A 19,501-nucleotide genomic window follows, 5' to 3' on the forward strand; every position below is an offset into this window, starting at 1 on the left:
TAACTGAATTTTAAAACGTATTTAATTTTAATTAATCTAAATCTCCACATATGGCTAGTGGCTACCGCATAGGCCAGTGCACCCTTAGATGCCACAGTCTAAAGGTCTGAGTCTGGCACTGGGACCTGGTAGAAGTTTTCGAGTCCCTCATTTAAAAATGGAAACTGTTAATAAACGGTTATAAAATGTCTACATGCTGAGCTGTCGAATGCCACCGGCAGTAATAAATATCTGTGTGCAGTGGCAAGCCATAATTAGCACCTCAGTCACTGAAGAGTAATAAACTCTACAGACCCTAAAAGACACTCAGCTCCACAGGGTGAAATGGTTGAAGGCCGGGAAACTTTACCTTCTCCAGGCGCGCTCCCGGCAGTCTGCGAGCCCGAACAGTATCATGGACTTTGTAGTTCAACATGTTCATGGAGTCACCGCCACAGGCCTTTTGGGTCGACTTCCGGTAGCCCGCTGTCTTCTGGGAATTGGAGTTAATAGATGCCTGTTGGATGTAGGTTCTTGTAGTCTGGGAACTACAATTCCCGGCGGGCTGCGAGATGCACCCGGTTGTAGTTCTGAGCCGGGCGATTGCTTCAGCTGGTGTCAAGCGTGTGCTTTAGTGTCGTGGGAGGGCTGGCTGCACCGAGACGAAGGGGGAGAGGTTGTAATCACTCTTTTTGAGGGGGTCGCTGGGGTCACTGTCGTGGGTTTGCAGAGTCTGCTGGCAGCATGACGGTAAGTTTGGGCGAGAAGAGCCCCCTGGGCCGGGTCCTAGAACTGGGCTGCCAGAATGTAGGGTCTTTCCATGTAGTAGCTGCTGTCCTGAAGGGAAGAAACCTTGCTCCGAAGGGAGGCCTTGTCTCCCACGTTAAGGCGTGGCTCTCCTGGAGTATGTGCCTTTTCACTAGCTGATGAGCCAGGAGCTGATGTCTTTCACTGTAGAGACTACTTTCACTGGAGTTTCTAAAATCAAGGTGGAGAGGAGTATGTAACATAGATTCTTTCGATCAGCAGAAAAATTATTGAGCGCCTCTCAATAAAACAGACGAAAATCTCTGCTTTCATGGAGTTTACGTGTATGTGTGTGTGTGCTTGGGGGAATACTACATACTAAAAACAGGGTAAAATACTTAGTATGTCAGGTACCGATAAGTGCTGTGGAAAAAAAAAAAAATAGAGCAGGAAGAGAGAACTAGGGAGTGAGGTGGGAGTAGGGTTGCAATTTTAGCAAAATCGGTCAAGAAGGCCTACTTGAGAAGGTGGCATTGTAGCAAGGACTTGAAGTAAGGGAGGAAGCCATGCAACTATCTGGAGGAAGAGATTTCTAGTCAGAGGCAGCAGGGTGTGTGAAAAGCAAGAAGGGTTGTGTGGCCAAAGGACAGTGATCCAGAGGGGATGGTGTGTGTGTGTATGTATAGATCACGTAGTGTGTGTAGATCACGTAAGGCCATGTAGGTTGCTGTAAGAACTTTGATGTTAACTCCATATGTTTTTAACTCTGCAACCCGTTGGAATGTTTTGTGTAGAGGAGTGACAGTACTTGATTACTTTAACATTATCATTCTGGCTGCTCTGTTGAGAATAGACTGGTGTCGAGGGGAGGGTTGACAGGTGAAAGCCGAGAGATCAGTTGGGAGTTCAGAGTGATCATTTGAGAATGGAGTCTTAGACCAGGGTGGAAGTAATGGATGTGGTGAGAAGTGGTTGGATTCTGAATAGACCCAACAAGACTTGATCATAGATGGCATGTAGATGATTTAGAAAGCTGTGGGAGAAGCCGGGTTTTGTTGAGGTGTGTGTGAGATTAGAGGTTCTTTGTTTGGAGGTGCCTGCTAGATGTTCCAGGTGGTGTGCTGACCAGATATTTAGCTCTGTGAATCTGGAGATAAAAGGAGAGATGGGGTTGAGAGGTCAATATTGATGGTATTTAAAGCCACGGGACTGGCTGATAGCTCTAAAGTATGTATAGAGTGGACAGAGATTATGCAAGAGATTCAAGGACTGAGATGAGGAATACCCAAAAAAGGCAGCTGAGTAGGAAGGACTAGTGAGATAGGAAGATGACCATAAGAATGTAGTATTTTGGAAGCCTGGTAAAGAAAGTGTTCCAAGGAGGAGAGTGTCAAATGTTGTTGGTAGATCAAATTAATGAATGAAGACTGAGAAATGACTCTTGAATCATTTAAACAGTTTCTGAGGAGTAGTGAGGGCAAAAGCCTTATTGAAGAGTGAGTTCAAGAAAATAGGAAGAGAAAGACTAGAGATAATGGATATGGACAGCTCTTTTTAGGAATTTTGCTGTAAAGGAGAGCAGAGGAATAGGGCAGTAAATGAAGATCAAAAAAGGATTTTTTTTTTGTTCTTTTTTTATTTTTATTTATTATTTTATTGTACTTCAGGTGAAGGCTTACAGAACAAATAGTTTCTCATGAAACAGTAGTACACAGATTGTTTTATGACATTTGTCAACAACCCCACAACATGTCAACCCTCTCCCTTCTCGACCTAAAAAAGGATTTAAAAAAAAAAAAAACGATAGGAGAAATTACACAATGCTTGTGTTCTCATGAGGATTATCCAGTAGAAAGGGAGAATTGATGCAAAAGTGATAGGGGACAATTGTTGGAGTGATGTTGCTTAGTAGATTAGAGGGGATAGAATCTAGAGCAGGGGTTAAATAGGACCACAGGCTGCTCATCCATAGTAATAGGAAAGAAATCAGAGTATATGGGTATAGATGTATGTGGGTAGATAGACGTGATGAGGGAGCTTGTTTAAGTTATTTTCTGATAACTTCTGTTTTCTCAGTAAAATAGGAAGCAAGGCTGTCAACTAAGTGAGGATTAGAGAGGAGGTGTTAGAGGTTTGAAGAGAGAGGAGAAGGTATGAAACAATTGTATAGGACAGTACTGTCTAATAGAACTTTCTGTGGTGATGGAAATGTTCTATATCTTCTAATTTGGTAACTATTGAGTCCTTGAAATGTGGCTAGTGGAATTAAGGGACTGAATTTTTAATTTTAATTAGCTTGAATAGCTACATTTGGCTAGTGGCTATTGTGTTAGACAGTATGCATGTTAAAATTTGATAAGCATTGGTCAAGGAGAAGTTTCTGGATTTTGAAAATTAGTAGTATTCCTGGGCATCACTTGAGGTTAGTGAATGTGGATTTAAATTGAGACCAGTCATTATGGTTAAATGTTTTTCTCCTGCCACTTTCAGCTGCCTGGGTGTAGGAGCAGAGCAAATGGGTTAGGAGGGATGAAGATTGACCGTGCAAGAATGATGAAGTAAGAGAGGTGCAAAGGAGTGATTATACAGATGGACCATGGAATTTAAGGGAGGGTAGTGAAGACTTGAGGAGCCCTGTTGGTGCAGTGGTTAAGCACTCAGCTGCTAACCAGAAGGTCGGCAGTTTGAACCCATCAGCCACCCCACCGGAAAAAGATGCGGCAGTCTGCTTCTGGAAAGATTACAGCCTTGGAAGCCCTATGGGGCAGTTCAGCTCTGTCCTATAGGGTAGCTATGAGTCAGAATCAACTTGACAGCAACAGGTTTTTTAGTGAAGATGTGGGGGGGTAAGAATTAGTGAAAAAAGGGTCAGGATCAATAGATCTTAGTGGGGTTAAGGAATTATTGCAGTTGGAATTCTAGAAGAATCATCTATGTATATATTGAAATCTTGAAATTATTATCTGTGTGGCTACTGAAGTTGCCAAATTATGAGACAAATAGTATTGGAGAGAATGACAATGAGGTCAATGAGGTGGGAACTGAAATCCTCAAGAAAAGAGGATGTGAGGCAGGGATTATTATCTCCATTTTGCTGGGGGAATCTGACCCAACAGGTTAAGTATCCTTAAGTATCAAGCAGTGTAATTTATATTCATATAGCACCTTGCAGCTTTCAAAAGATTTATTTTGTGTGCAAAAAATAGCATAGGGCAGTGGAGAGAGCACTGAACTGTTAGACTGAAAACCTCATCCCTTGCAAGGCATGACATTTCCTTCTGTTTTGGTTTGTCAGAAAAGACCTGGATTAGATGTTCTAGGAGGCCTCTTTCAGCTCCAACATTTGATGCTTCTGTGTCTTAGTAAGTAGCAGAGTTAGGACTTATCTAACATTTCCGATGCTTTGTGTTATGCTCTGTGTTTAGTGGTTTATTTGCATTGTCTCATTGAATCTTAATAATCTTTTAGGTACTCTTATTATCCGTAGTTCACAAATGAAGAAACTGATACTTAGAGAGCATAACTAATAGACCCAAGTTCCCATAGCTAGTACATGATGAAAGTGGAGTAAAACCCACTGCTTTCTAAATCACTTCTCTCTCAATCACTATGCCCGGGAAAACCCAGGCCTTCTTATTCCTAGTTTAGGGCTTTTTCTTTTGTTCCAAGCTTCTCAATGCCTTCTCTCCAACCCTCACTCCCCTTTGGATGGTATCTTTAGCCAGTATGGAATTTGCTGGTCCTTTATTGTTTTAGATAAGGACCCCCAGTGGTGCAGTGGTGAAGGTGCTCGGCTGCTAACCAAAAGGTTGGTGGTTCAAACCCACCAGCCAGTCCTCAGGAGAAAGATGTGGCAGTCTGCTTCCTTAGAGATTTATAGCCTTGGAAACCCTGTGGGGCAGGCAGTTCTTCTCTGTCCCATAGGATCGCTATGAGTCGGAATCGATTTGAGAGCAGTGGGTTTGGTTTTTGGTTTGGTTCTTGTTTTGGATAGTGTTAATAGGAATGGGCTTTTTAGTTTGGAAGGCTAGTAGACTTTTTCTAAGTTATATATAAGGAAACTGGCAATATTTCTTGTAGATAGTGTTGTTATACTTCACTTTAGTCACTTCTTGGCCTCTGCAAATAGTTGTGTTTCACACTGTCATGGTACAGGATTGACATTAAAGATAGTTTTATTGAAAGAATCCAATAAGAGCTCCCTTTAAGAAAGATCCATAGCAACAATAATAGCTAAAATGTATTGATTATTTATTCTGTGGCAGACATTAAATGTTTTACATAATTTTTCATGAATCCTATGAAAGTAGGTGCTGTTATAATCGCCATTTTACTTGTGGAGAAAATAAGCATCAGATCTAGTAAGAGGTAGAGGTAGAATCTAAACCCGTTATTCCCACTCTTGAGCCATTCTCTTAATCTCTTAAAACTGTGAGGTTCCTAATTGTAAACTAATTGAGAAATTTCATTTGCAAACACCTTCCCATAGGGAAGGTTTTCTGATTCTTTCCAAAGGATTACCTTACCAATGGTAAAGTGTGTAAGACAATAAATATGTAATATCATAGATGCAAAATTATTTTTTGTTTTATAATTGAATTTGTAAAGAGTAAATGATACCATTTTCTTCATATTGGAGGAGTATTTATTTTATAGAGCTATTAACAGCTTTAATCCTTCTTAGTTTAGAAGGGACCTGGGAATATCATGTAATAAAAATATAGCTAACTTAAAAAAATCCTTTTTTTAAAACATTTTGTTTAGAAAATTTAAATAGTGAACAAAATAGAGATAATGGCATTATGCACTTCTATGTACTCATCACCCAGTTTCAATAATTAGCAGATCTTGGCCAGTCTTGTTTCGTATATACCCCACCCAGTCCTTCTCTCTCCACAGCTCAGAATGCAAATTCCAGGTATTATGTTGTTTCATTGATACATATTTTAGTACTTGTTTTAAAAATAATTATAAGTTTTCTTGACACATTACCGCAGTGCCATTTTCACATCTAATAAAGCACAAAATGTCTAGCTGTCTCTTTTTGATAACGGTCAATATTCACTTAGCACTTACTGTGCGTCTGGCACTATGCTAAGCCATTCATGTGTGTTATTTTCTTTGATCCTCATAATAATAATAGGAGGCAGGTACAATTATTATCTTCATTTTATAGATGGAGAAACGTAGGATTAGAGAGGGTAAGGAACTTGTCTAGGGTTTTCCAGCTAGGAAGTGGTGGAGCCAGGGTATGGTTAGAATACCAAGCGGAAGCAGAATGGGAGTCAGAAATGACGGTTTTGGTTCAACTCAGCCATTTGCTGGCTTGATGATCTCTAAGCTTCAGGTTCATTGTCTTTGAAATCATAATCTCTGCAGTTGCCCACGTCTTCGGTTTGTTTTTAAGATCAAATAAATTAATGTCCACAGAAGTATTTTAAGAAGTGAGAATGCTACAAATTTACAAAAAGGTTTATTATCTAGTTCAGTGGTGCTCTCTACTGGGAGAGATTTTTGCCTCCAAGGGGATGTTTGGCGATGTCTGGAGACATTTTTAATGGTCATGACTGGAGGTGTGCTACTGGCATCTAGTGAGTAAAGGCCAGGGATATTCCTAAACATCCTGTAATGCACAAGGTAGCTTCTGAAAACAGAATTATTTGGCTCAAACTATCAGTAGTGCTAAAGTTTAGGGATGCTGATCTAGTTAAATAACCTTTTATTACCAGTGAAGAAATTGAGACTCAGATTGTTCAAATGACTTGCTCAAGGTTATGCAACAAGTGGCGTGGGGGACAATGTCAGATTTCATTACAATTGACCTTTGAGGTTTTGAGGAACAGGTTTTTCCAAGAAGCAAAAAACTCAAAGAAGAGCTTTTGTGCATTTAGCATGCATAGTATGATGAAAGAAACGCATAGTTCTAAGTAATTTGTGAAGACTATTGCTTTTGTGTTCTGTTAAAAGTGGGTGATGTTCATTTTTAAGCAAAAAGTATTTGTCATGTAACCTCTGTGTCTATGGCATTGTACTTGGTGCTGAGGTGACTATAAAAGTGTCTTAGTTATCTCAGACTAGGTGCTGCTATAACAGAAATACCACAAGTATTTAGCAAACAAATGTATTCTTTCACAGTCTAGGAGGCTAGAAGTTCGAATTCAGGGTGCCAGCTCCCAGGAATGCTTTCTCTCTGTTGGTTCTGAGGGATGGTCCTTGTTACCAATCTTCCCCTGGTCTAGGAGCTTCTCAGCACAGGGAGCCTGGGTCCAAAGGACGCGCTCTGCTCCCGGCACTTCTTTATTGGTGGTTTGAGGTCCCTCTGTCTCTCTGCTTGCTTCTCTCTTTTATATCTCAAAAGAGATTGACTCAAGATACAGCGTCCTGTTGTTGTTTGGTGCTGTCGAGTCATTTCTGACTCATGGCAACCCTAGGTGCAACAGAACAAAACAGTGCCCTGTCTTGTGCCATCCTCACAATTGTTGTTATGCTTGAGCCCGTTGTTGGAGCTGTTGTGTCAACCCATCTCGTTGAGTGTCTTCCTCTTTTTCACTGACCCTGTACTTTACCAAGCATGATATCCTTCTCCAGGGACTGATTCCTCCTGATAACATGTCCCAAGTATGTGAGATGTAGTCTTGCCATCCTTGTTTCTAAGGAGCATTCTGACAGATTTGGTTGTTCTTCTGGCAGTCCATAGTATATTCAGTATTCTTCACTAACGCTGTAATTCAAAGGCGTCAGTTCTTCTTGGTCTTCTTTATTCATTGTCCAGCTTTCGCATGCGTATGAGGCAGTTGAAAACACCATGGTTTGGGTCAGGTGAACCTTAGTCTTCAAGGTGACATCTTTGCTTTTTAACACAGCCTAATGCTGCAGATTTAGATACAACCTAATCCTGTAGATTTTGTTCTACCTCATTAGCATAACTGCCTCTAATCCTGCCTCATTAACATCATAGAGGTTAAGATTTACAACACATGGGATAATCACATCAGATCACAAAATGGTGGACAACCATACAATTCTGGGAATCATGGCCTAGCCAAGTTGACATACATTTTGGGGGGACACAAGTCAATCCATAACAAAAAGATCTGAAAATTCCTACCTGCCAGGAATTTACAATCCAGTTAGATACATGTCTTAAGAATCATTTGGTTGTGTGCAGTGGATATCAACTCAAGTTGGTTAAAGTAAAGAGGAATTCTCTAATGATACAGTGGTATTTCTTATGACCTATGACCCTGGGGTAGGAGGTACCACGAGGCTTTATGAGGCTCTAAAACTAGAAAACCGTCAGGAATTGAGGCAGGTATTTGCCATCTCACTGTCGCTCTAGGGCTACATGCTTGGTCTCTTGCTTTTCTCTTCACAGCTGCGTCACTTTCTTGTTTTTCTACTTAAACTGGCTTCTTCTGTTTTATCATCAGCTATTCCAGACACCGCAACCTACATGATCTTCCAGTTTCAGAGGCCACTACCGACGTAGTCTCTGTTTCTTTGCTCTGACTCTCGACTCTCAATTCTCAAGACGGTTGTCTGTCTGCACCTGGTTCTTTTGGCTCTGGCTAGAGAGGCGCTAGCTCACATGACACATGGTAATGGGACCTATCCATTATTTTAGGGTACTGTATGAGTGTTTATGTGAATGTTTTTTGGGGGGAGAAGTTCCCAGAGAAGAGGGTGAAATGTCCCAAATGAGCTTACAACAGGAGAGAAAGGATTTAGACCAGTATTTCTCAGTCTTTTTTTTTTCTTTCATTATTGCCCTTTTAAGGAGACTTTTCTAAAGCCATTTGTTCCCTGATCACCCACCCCTCAATGAAATTTTAGTACCACAGATGACTGCGTATCTGTTATGTACTGTATGCTTTATTCATAAGAAGGACTTTTTTTGACTCCCAAGAATCAAGTTTCACCCCCTTGGGGATGATACTGCCCTTGTTGAAAGTGCATGAATGAGTTAAAGCAAGAGAATGTATAATTTGATTGGTAAAAGCAGTGATACAGATAGTGTATGGTATAGAACCATAAACGAGAGAGTTCTAGACATCATGGGCTTGGTGGGGTAGGAGGAGGTGTGGTCAGGTGTGGACTCTCAAGTGCTAGAATGTCTTCTCTGATATGCTGGGTGGAAGATCACTCATGCAAAGTTTGAAGTGAATCAGGTGCTCTTTTTTATCTTGTGGCTTCACCTTCTGGAACATGCGGCCTCCGTGGTTGCAGTGATGGGGAAAGTGAGAGCTGGTGGGTGTTACAGGGCATATTTATGACTTTCAGGGATCCTAGATACTTTTGTCTTTGTGGACCTCATTTCTCTGTAAAAAACATTAAATTTTATTTTACAACTTTTTTGGTATAAAGAGAAATATATTAATAATATAAATAATTTTTTTCAACCTAAAAGTTCATTTTCTTCTTTTGATTATAAAAGAAATTAAAACATTTTCATGGACCCCTAAAAACTGTGGGCATTAAGACACTGCGTCTGCTGTACCTAATGGATAAGTTGGCCATTAGGAGTTGCATAGGATGTAAGACTGAGGTAGAAGAGACTTAACTTTCTTCTGCCCACAACCCTTTTGCCAGAACCCAGTCACGTAGCTCCAGTCTAACTGCAAATTTGTCTGGAAATGTAGAACAGTACACTTAATTCCTCTGCTACACTATTCCAAATGAAAGTGGGCTTCTGTTACTGAAAAAGGAAGAGGAGGAACAGATATTGTGTGGGCAACTTGCAGTCTCTACCGTAGTAGTTTATTTTAAAACAATGGCCCTTGTATGTTAGGATTGAAAATAGGGTTTAGCGTATATTGGAATAGAGTGACTGGAGTCAGGTTACTTGTTAAGAAAGGGGTTTAACAGTAAGAGAGGGTAAAGTTGTTGAGGACCTAAATGAAGGTAGTTGATACCAAGAGTGGAAAGGAATAAATAGGTGTAGGGGTTTATTCTTTCCTTGGAAAAGGAAAACTGTATATAACCACACTTGTATGGAAATTTTGGGGGAAGAATCCAAATTGCTTAGCAACTTGATTAAAATATAAAACTCAGTTCCCAGTCCATGTTATTTGTTTATGGTCACAATATGCAAAAACTGACAATGTGCTATTCACTTATCCTTAAAAAAAAGAAATATTCAATAAATATTTGTAGAGGGCCTACTGTGATCACAAGATTGAGAATGCAGTGGGAAACAAGACAGAGGTCCCACCTTGAACAAATTTATAGTCTTCTTGGCTAGACAGACAGATGGATACTGACACCACTGTGTGATTAGTGCTATTATAGGGGAAATATTGGATATGTAGGAACATATTCATAGTGAGATACATAGAGACCCTATAGGACAGAGTAGAACTGCCCCATAGGGCTTCCAAGGCTGTAATCTTTCTGAAAACAGACTGCCAGCCACATTTTTATCCTTTTGGAGGGGTGGGTTCAAACAGTTGACCTTTAGGTTAGCAGCCAAATGCTTAACAACTGCACCACCAGGACTCCTATAGGGTCGCTTTGAGTTAAAATTGACTTGATGACAATGAGTTTGTTTTTTTTATTTTGGAACAATTTTAAGACGGGCATCTCATGAACCCTTGGGAAATTAAATCAGGTGATTAGCTGAGGCCTGAAGGATGAGATCACTAAGCAAAGACATTGGTGGGGGATGAGGTTCCCAGGCAGAGAGGATAACTTGAACAAAGACGTAGAGGTGAGAGAGGGAACTTGGCACATTTGGGAAAATACAGATTGGTTTATAGACCTGGAGGGGTGATGAGTATTGTTGGTGAGGGAATGAGGGAGAGGGAAGGAAGGAGTGGACTAGCAAAGCTGAGACATGAAAGGCCTTAACTGCTGATTCAGGAGTATGTACTTAACCCTGAGCGCGATGAGGAGCCCTTGAAGAGGGGATTGACTTGATCAGATCGTGTTTTGGTAAGATTTCCACACACAGCAGGAAATCTGGTCAGGATTTATAGACATAAAAATTTACCTGTCACTTTTATTTTCTTTTGGTTGTTAGAGTAACCTGTTAATGTCCATGATTTCTTCAAATTATGGAATTCTTTCTTATTTTCCTCTGCCTTTGTGGCAAGGTTCTTAATCCATTATTTCAGCTCCTCCTTGTAAACTGACATCTCACCTTCTTGTTGCTTGTCCTTCTTTTCTGTCATACATGTGCTTAAAAAAAGGAATAGTAAACCATTCATTGATTTAAAATATGTTGTTGTTGTTAGGTGCTGTCGAGTCAGTTCCTACTCATAGCCACTCTGTATACACTGAACAAAACACTGCCCGGTCCTGGGGCATCCTCACAATCATTGTTATGCTTAAGCCCATTGTTGCAGCCACTGTGTCAATCCGTCTCGTTGAGGATTTTCCTCTTTTTCGCTGACCCTTTACTTTACCAAACATGATGTCCTTCTTCAGGGACTCGTCCCTCCTGGTAACACATCCAAAGTATGTGAGATAAAGTCTCACCATCCTTGCTTCTAAGAAGCATTCTGGCTTTACTTCTTCCAAGACAGATTTGTTTGTTCTTCTGGCAGTCCATGGTATATTCAATATTTTTCTCCAGCACCACAATTCAAATGCATCAATTCTTCGGTCTTCCTTGTTCATTGCCCAGCTTTTGCATGCATATGAGGTGATTGAAAATATTATGGCTTGGGTCAGGCATACCTTCGTCCTCAGGGTGACATCTTTGCTTTCTAACACTTTAAAAAGGTCTTTTGCAGCAGATTTGCCCAATGCAATATGTCATTTGGTATCTTGACTGCTACTTCTATGGGCGTTGATTGTGGATCCAAGTAACATGAAATCCTTGACAACTTCAGTCTTTTCTTCATTTATCATGATGCTTCTTGTCCAGTTGGGAGGATTTTGGCCTTCTTTATTTTGAGGTATAACCCATACTGAAGGCTGTAGTCTTTGATCTTCATCAGTAAGTGCTTCAAGTCCTTGCTTTCAGCAAGCAAGGTTGTGTCATCTGCATATCACAGGTTAATGAGCCTTCCTCCAATCCTGATGCCGCATTCTTCTTCATATAGTCCAGCTTCTCAGATTATTTGCTCAGCATACAGATTGAATAAGTATGGTGAAAGGCTGCACCCCCGGTGCACACCTTTTCTGATTTTAAACCACGCAGCATCCCCTTGTTCTGTTTGAAGACTGCCTTTTGGTCTATATACAGGCTCCTCATGAGCACAATTAAGTGTTCTGGAATTCCCATTGTTTGCAGTGTTATCCATAATTTCTTATGATCCACACAGTCACATGCCTTTGCATAGTCAAAACATAGGTAAATATCTTTTTTTAAAAAAAAATTTTATTGTGCTTTATGTGAAAGTTCACAGCACAAGTTAGTGTCTCATTCAAAAATTTGTACACAAATTGTTTTATGACATTGGTTGCAATCCCCTGTGATGTGACAGTGCTCTCTTCCTTTCCAGCCAGGATTCCCTGTGTCCCCAGTTTTTCTGTCCCTTCCTGCCTTCTCATCTTACTTTTGGGCAGGAGTTGCCCATTTGGTCTCATATTTGATTGAACTAAGAAGCATGGTCCTCATGCGTGTTATTGTTTGTTTTATAGGCCTGTCTAATCTTTGAAAAGTAGGCTTCAGGAGTGCCTTCAGTGCTGAGTTAGCAAGGTGCCTGGGGCCATAGTATTGGGGGTTCGTCCAGTGTCTGTCAGCACAGTAAGTCTCGTCTTTTTTTGTGAATTTGAATTTTGTTTCACACTTTTCTCCCGCTCTGTCCGGGACTCTTTATTGTGGTCCCTGTCAGAACGGTCAGTGGAAGTAGCTGGCCACCATCTAGTTCCTGAGCTCAGGGTGGTGGAGGCTGTGGTTCACGTGGTCTTTTGCCCTTTGGGCTAATATTTTCCTTGTGTCTTTGGTTTTCTTCATTCGCCTTTGCTCCGGATGGATGGGACCGATCGATGTATCTTAGATGGCCACTCGCAAGCTTTTAAGACCCCAGACACTACTCACCAAAGTAGAATATAGACCATTTTCTTTATGAACTGTGTTATGCCAGTTGACCTAGATGTCCCCCGAGACTCTGGTTCCCAGCCCTTAGCCTCGGGATCTCGGTTAGGTAAAAATCTTTCTGGTATTCTCTGTTTTCTGCCAAGATCCATCTGACATCAGCAGTGATAGCCCTCGTTCCACGTCCCCTTCTGAATCCGGCTTGAATTTCTGGCAGTTCCCTGTCAATGTGCTGCTGTAACCATTTTTGAATTATCTTCAGCAAAATTTTACTTGCATGTGATGTATTGTTTGATAATTTCCGCATTCTGCTGCATCGCCTTTCTTTGCAGTGGGCACAGATATGGATTTCTTCCCGTTGGTTAGCCAAGTAGTTGTCTTTGAAACTTCTTGGCATAGACAAGTGAGTGCTTTCAGCGTCACATTGTTGTAACATCTCAGTTGGTATTCCGTCAATGCCTTCAGCGCAGTTTGGACTTCTTCCTTCAGTACCATGGGTTCTTGATCATATGCTACCTCCTGAAATGGTCCAATGTCGACCGATTATTTTTGGTACAGTGCCTCTGTGTATTCCTTCCATTTTCTTTTGATGCTTCTTGCGTCGTTCAGTATTTTGCCCATAGAATTCTTCAGTATTGCAACTCAAGGCTTGAATTTTTTCTTTAGCTCTTTCAGTTTGAGAAATACTGAGTGTGTTTTTCCCTTTCGGTTTTTAACCCCAGATCTTTGCATATTTCACTGTAATACTTTACTTTGTCTTCTTGAGCTGCCCTTTGAAATTTTCTGTTCAGCTCTTTTACTTCATCATTTCTTCCCTTTCGCTTTAGCTACTCTACGTTCAAGAGCAAGTTTCCGAGTCTGTTCTGACATTCATTTTGGTCTTTTCTTTCTTTCCTGTCTTTTTCATGATCTTTTGCTTTCTTGATGTACGATGTCCTTGGTATCATCCCACAACTTGTCTGCTTCGGTCATTAGTGTTCAATGTGTCAAATCTATTCTTGAGATGGTCTCTAAATTCATGTGGGATGTACTCATGTATCTAAGTATTTCTTCAATGGATGAATTCATATCTAAGCAATTCTTTAACCATCCCTTTGAGGTTTGATGTGGGCAGGTGATGATAACCCTAATTTTTAATCTTACTCATTTAAACTTCAAGAAAACCATGGAAAAAATAATTTATTAGTGGGCAGTTCAGTTCTGTGTGAACCCGAATCTTTTTTTTTTTTTAAAAAAAAACAAGGTCACTGAAGTGTAGAGTAGATTTTTCTATCTCTTTTATGTCCAACAGGAAAGAAAAGGAACAGCCAAAGTAGACTTTTTGAAGAAGATTGAAAAAGAAATCCAACAGAAATGGGATGCTGAGAAAGTGTTTGAGGTCAATGCATCTGATTTAGAGAAGCAGAGCAGGTGAGTAATAGTTTGTGAAGTTCAGCATATTGTGTTTTTAAAACCATTGGATTTATAGTACAGGAATTGCCTATGGGGAGGATAGGGCAGATTGTATTAATAATGTCTTAACCTGGAACTGAAGGATGTGACTTCTACTTTCTGCATTTCAAATTAGGATTTTCTTTCCTATGGAATTATTGAAGGAATTTTGCCTACACAAAGGTTTTTTTGTTTGTTTTTTTTTGTTAAACTAGGATTTTTCCTATTTTAGACAAGAAGGGAGACTGTTTTGAAGTTTTATGTTTGCTGACTGATAAGAGGAAATTAATCTTTTAGAGAGACCCATATTATAATCATAATTATCTCCAAAGACATAAAATATAAATTTTGAAGGGTTTCTGTATTTGAATAACTTATTTCATAAATACTGTATGCCTTGATGTTAAGATATCATTGATTATAAGACAAACTATGGATAATGACAGCCTTTACTGAGGAAAGACAAAAACAAAATAAATGCCCCTAAAACACTACCACAATAAATATACACATCAATTATGAGACACCCCAATTGTAGATACGTTGAAATGTAGAAAAATGTATTTTTTAGAAATAAAGAAATATAGTAATAAAATGATAATAGAAGTTAAATACTTACTGTGTGCCAGGAAATATGCCAAATTTTTTTTACACATATATTCTCATTTAATCTTCTCAATGACCCTTTAAGATTAGTGATATTTTTATCCCTGTTTTACATATGAGGAGACTGAGGCACAGAGAGGCTAAGTAACCAACTCCAGTTTGGATACCTAGGAATTGACAGGGCCTAAACTTATTCTGAGGACTTTCTGATTTCAAAGTCCATCCTCTTTGCCTACTAAGCTACACTCTAATGGGAAGGATCTTTTTTAAGAGCAAAACCCGTTGCCGTTGATTCGATTCCGACTCATAGCGACCCTGTTGGACAGAGTAGAACTGCCCCGTAGAGTTTCCAAGGAGTGCCTGGTGGATTGGAACTGCCGACCCTTTGGTTAACAGCTGTAGCACTTAGCCATTATGCCACCAGGGTTTCCTTAAGAGGAAAAGAATTTGCTAAAATACAAGCCTCTGGTGTTCAACTATAATTTGAAGCTTTTATTGGTTCCAGAATTTTTGTTAACTAAAGTTGAATTAAAAGGTGTTTTAAAGTAACCGAAAGCAAACTGAAAAAGCTGTTTTGTTCAGTGAAAAAGAATGAGCTACATATTCAACAACATTTAAAAAACTTAGAGACATGTTGAGTAAAAAAAGCAAATTGCAGAGGTCACCATGAGTCGGAATTGACTCGACAGCAGCTGACAACAGCAACATAGGAAGTATACCTTTTTTTTCAGAGAGCTCACAAACTAGTGAAACTAAATGGTATATTGTTTAAGGGTACAAACGTTATGTAAACTATTAAAAAGCAAGGGAATGATAAAAGCAAATTTAAGGATAGTGGTTATCTCTGGCGGGAGAGTGGAGAGGAGCGCACAGGTAGTTTCAGTGTGTTCCTAAGTTGGATGGTATATTCACAGGTGTTATTTTATTAGGCTTCATAATGTAGATGTGTTATTAAATACACTTGATTCATAAGAGAAAATATAATAAACAGTTTTTAAAAAGTGCTTTGTTAAATGAATTTACTGCATATCTCATAATAGTGAGGGTGTTTTGTTTTACCTGAGGGACTTTGAATTGCTTTACATATATCTAGTGAAAACAAGTCTCATTTAATCAGGAAAACAGTGAATTGATCCAGATCCTGAAGAGTATCTTATTATTTAATTTTTTTTTTGTATATCATCTTAAGTATTTTAGCTTAAGTCAAATTGCCAGTGTTTGCTACAAAGATACTTGTTTCTTACCTGTAAATGTCTTGTTCTTTCTAAATCAAAACTAAGTTTCAATTTTAGAGAGCTTTTAATTTCTGGATCTATACATTTAATTTTAAATGTCTTTTAAGTAACTGAAATTTAAACTAGTTATTCATATCAAACATCCCCTGCACCTTACTCCTTCATTGTAAAAATTTTATTTTCTGTTCTTTACATGATTGTTTTGCAGCAAGAGCAAGTACTTTGTAACCTTCCCGTATCCCTATATGAATGGGCGCCTTCATTTGGGACACACATTTTCTTTATCCAAATGTGAGGTAAAACCTCTGTGTTTAATATAATGGGATAGAGGGACTTTAATAAATATTATGGTTTTGAAGAAAGCGGCATCTATATAATTTATTTTCTGTTAAGGGAACTTAGAATTAAGGAAATTTAAATGTTTTTAATATTTAAGTATTCAGATTTGTGTATTTAATTTTCATATGTTGTGTATATATATGTGTGCAGAGGTCTGGGCATATGTGTATGTTCATATGTTATTGGTATAAAGACAGGAAAAAGGGATAGTGGGCTGGTATTTTGGAATGACTTTAAAGTCTAGCTGGTCTTCTAAAGGAAGATATAAAGAGGAAAACTAAACTAATGTTCATTGTGAGAAGTCACCATTTTTGTATTTGCCTAGTATTTTGTAATTTAAATTTAATTTTCTTTCTGTAGTTTGCAGTAGGGTACCAGAGATTGAAAGGAAAAAGTTGTCTGTTTCCTTTTGGCTTACACTGTACTGGAATGCCTATTAAGGTAAGGTTGCTTATGGGATTGGTTTCTACTCTTTAGCTTAGAGCAAATGGTAATATTTAATTCCAGAGCTTGAAATAGAGTTTTCAAACACTGCTATATTATGTTAAACTGTTCTGTAATCAAAACCAAACCTGTTGCTGTCACGTTAATTCTGACTCATAGGGACCCTACAGGACAGAGTAGAACTGCCCCACAAGGGTTTTCAAGGAGCGGCTGGTGAATTCGAACTGCCAACCTTTTGGTTTGCAACCGAGCTCTTAACCGTTGTGCCATTGAAGTTATTATACTGAAAATTGATTAAAGCAACATTTGAAGAAGTACTTAAATAAAAGGCACTCTTTAAGGTCTAAGTGATTTCTAAGTAATTTTGATGTCTGTTGGTTACATTATATATTCATGTCTGTTAGAATTGGTTAATGATTACTAACAAACAATATTAGGGTTAAATGCACAGTAATATGTGCATTTATGACATGTATAGGATGTTGGCATCAAGTCATAAGCCATTGTATATTTTGATCATTTTTGCAAATGTCTCCATTTGTCATAAATTTATATGGAAATAATTCTTTCTGAAGAATGAGTCAGAAAAAGAGTTGAGAAGATTCCCTAAATGTAATAAAGTTAGGAAATTTAAACTTTTATTTCTTTTTATTTGCCAACCTTTTATTTTGAAAAATGTCAAATGAAGTGAAAAGGTGAAAGAATAGTAAAATGAACACCCATATACCCTTTACCTATAGTTACCAAATATTAACATTTGTCACATTGGCTTTAGTTTTATCTCAAAGTGCACGTGCACACACACGCACGCTTTTTCTGTGAACCCTTTGAAAGTAAATTACAGACATCATGACATGTCTGTATCCTTGAGCATGTATCTCCTGAGAACAAGGATATTCTACATAATCACAGTCTCATTTTCCTTTCCAAGAAATTTAACATTGGTGTACTATTATCATTTTTATGTAGTGTAATCTATATTCATTTTCTTCTGTTTGTCCCCAAATGTCCTTTCTTGCTGATTTTTACTTTTTATTTTGTAGATAACACCTTTTAGTTTTTTGTCATGACATTGGTATTTTTGAAGAGTCTAGGAGAGTTTTTTTGTAGAATGTCCCATAAGCTGAATTTTCTGATTGTTTCTTTCTTAGATTTGGGTTAAACATTTTGGCAAGAATACTACATTGGTGAGATGTAAACTTCTTATTGTAGTACATCAAAAGGCATACATTAACAGTGTGTGCCATTTTAATGATACTAAGTTTGTTCCCTTGGTTAAGGTAATACCTGCCAGATTTCTTCATCCTGAAGGTACTTTTTTCCCTTTGTAATTAAAAAGCAAGTCTGTGGGGTGATACTTTGAAAGCCTCTGACTATCCTGTTACCCAATAACCCAATGGTTTTAGTATCCTTTCAGTGATCATGAAGATGATGCAGGACTGGGCAGTGTTTCATTCTGTTATTCATAAGGTTGCTATGAGTCGGAGTAGACTTGATAGCACCCAACAATAACAATCACCACCACCCTTACCTGTTTTGGTTATTGTTTTGTTGGTTGTAAAGTGGTGACTTTCTAGTTCATTGTTTCCTAATTCCTTAAGTGAAATTCTTCTGCTTAGAAGAACTGTCCCTTTTAAATTCACAATTCTGTATTTGTATTCTCATAAGTTTAACACTGTCTACTTGGTGCCATCTTTGTTTTTTGATAGTGGACACATTATGGTAAATTGAGATAACCTGGGGAAAGCCCAAGTGCGTCTTGTAGCTCTGCAGTTCATTAATTTATAATGTTGGATAAATTACTTCCTTTCTCAGTGTCTGTTTTCTAACTTAATATTTGTCCTTTCTACCTAGTGGGCTTGTCATAGTAACTAATAGAGTATATGTGATAGTGACCTTTAAATTGAGAAATACTATTATCAATATTAACGTTGTTGTTCACAATGATGACAGATTATGTCTTATATACCTTTGTACTTCTGCCTAACATGCAGTATATTACATTGGGTACTCTGAGTGTTGAATAAATGCTTGCTGAGTAAATGAGGTAAAGTACTAATTTATAAAATAGTGAATTTTGAAAACAATGATTTATATCATTTAAGTTTTTACAATGATTCACGTAGGTATAAATATACTTCAGAAAAATTCATGTCAATTTTAGTTGGCCATGAATCAACAAAAAACTCTGTTTCTACATTGAATTTTGAACTTCAGTATCTCTAATGTTGTGTTATAGGCATGTGCTGATAAGTTGAAAAGAGAAATAGAGCTGTATGGTTGCCCCCCTGAATTTCCAGATGAAGAAGAGGAAGAGGAAGAAATCAATGTTAAAACAGAAGATATAATAATTAAGGATAAAGCTAAAGGAAAAAAGGTTTGGTGATTGTTGATATTTATGTTGGCAGAAGTTTTGTGTTTATTTTTGTTTGATTTAATTTACATGTGCATTCCCAGCACTAGCATGGTGCCTGGCACTTAAAAGGCATTTGGTAAGTTTTAATAAGTGCCAAAGCAAAAAACTATCTTTTTCACTTTTTGATTGTTTTCTTTTTACTTAATTGTGATATAATTTTAGATTTACAGAAGAGTTGCAAGATAGAGAATTCCGTTATAGTCTTTCCCTATAATCTTCACCCAGTTCCCCTAATGTTACATCTTACATTTACCAAAACAAAAACCAAACCTGTTGCTATGGAGTCGATTCCAGCTCATAGAGTAGAACTGCCCCATAGGG

At 38.4% G+C, this 19,501-nt stretch overlaps 1 protein-coding gene across 1 annotated transcript in view; it reads left to right on the forward strand.

The window, feature by feature from the left end:
- Positions 1 to 466: 466 nt before the first annotated feature.
- The window catches only part of LARS1 (leucyl-tRNA synthetase 1), a 70,790-nt gene continuing 51,755 nt past the window's right edge, over positions 467 to 19,501 (forward strand). The window contains exons 1-5 of the mRNA XM_004384945.3: positions 467 to 729; positions 14,001 to 14,119; positions 16,190 to 16,277; positions 16,681 to 16,761; positions 19,004 to 19,141. Coding sequence (XP_004385002.1) covers positions 724 to 729; positions 14,001 to 14,119; positions 16,190 to 16,277; positions 16,681 to 16,761; positions 19,004 to 19,141 — 432 coding nt within the window. The 5' untranslated portion in view covers positions 467 to 723. The remainder of the gene's footprint in view (positions 730 to 14,000; positions 14,120 to 16,189; positions 16,278 to 16,680; positions 16,762 to 19,003; positions 19,142 to 19,501) is intronic.

Source organism: Trichechus manatus, unplaced genomic scaffold (assembly GCF_000243295.1).
Source record: "Trichechus manatus latirostris isolate Lorelei unplaced genomic scaffold, TriManLat1.0 scaffold00130, whole genome shotgun sequence".
In the NCBI taxonomy this organism is placed as follows: domain Eukaryota; kingdom Metazoa; phylum Chordata; class Mammalia; order Sirenia; family Trichechidae; genus Trichechus; species Trichechus manatus.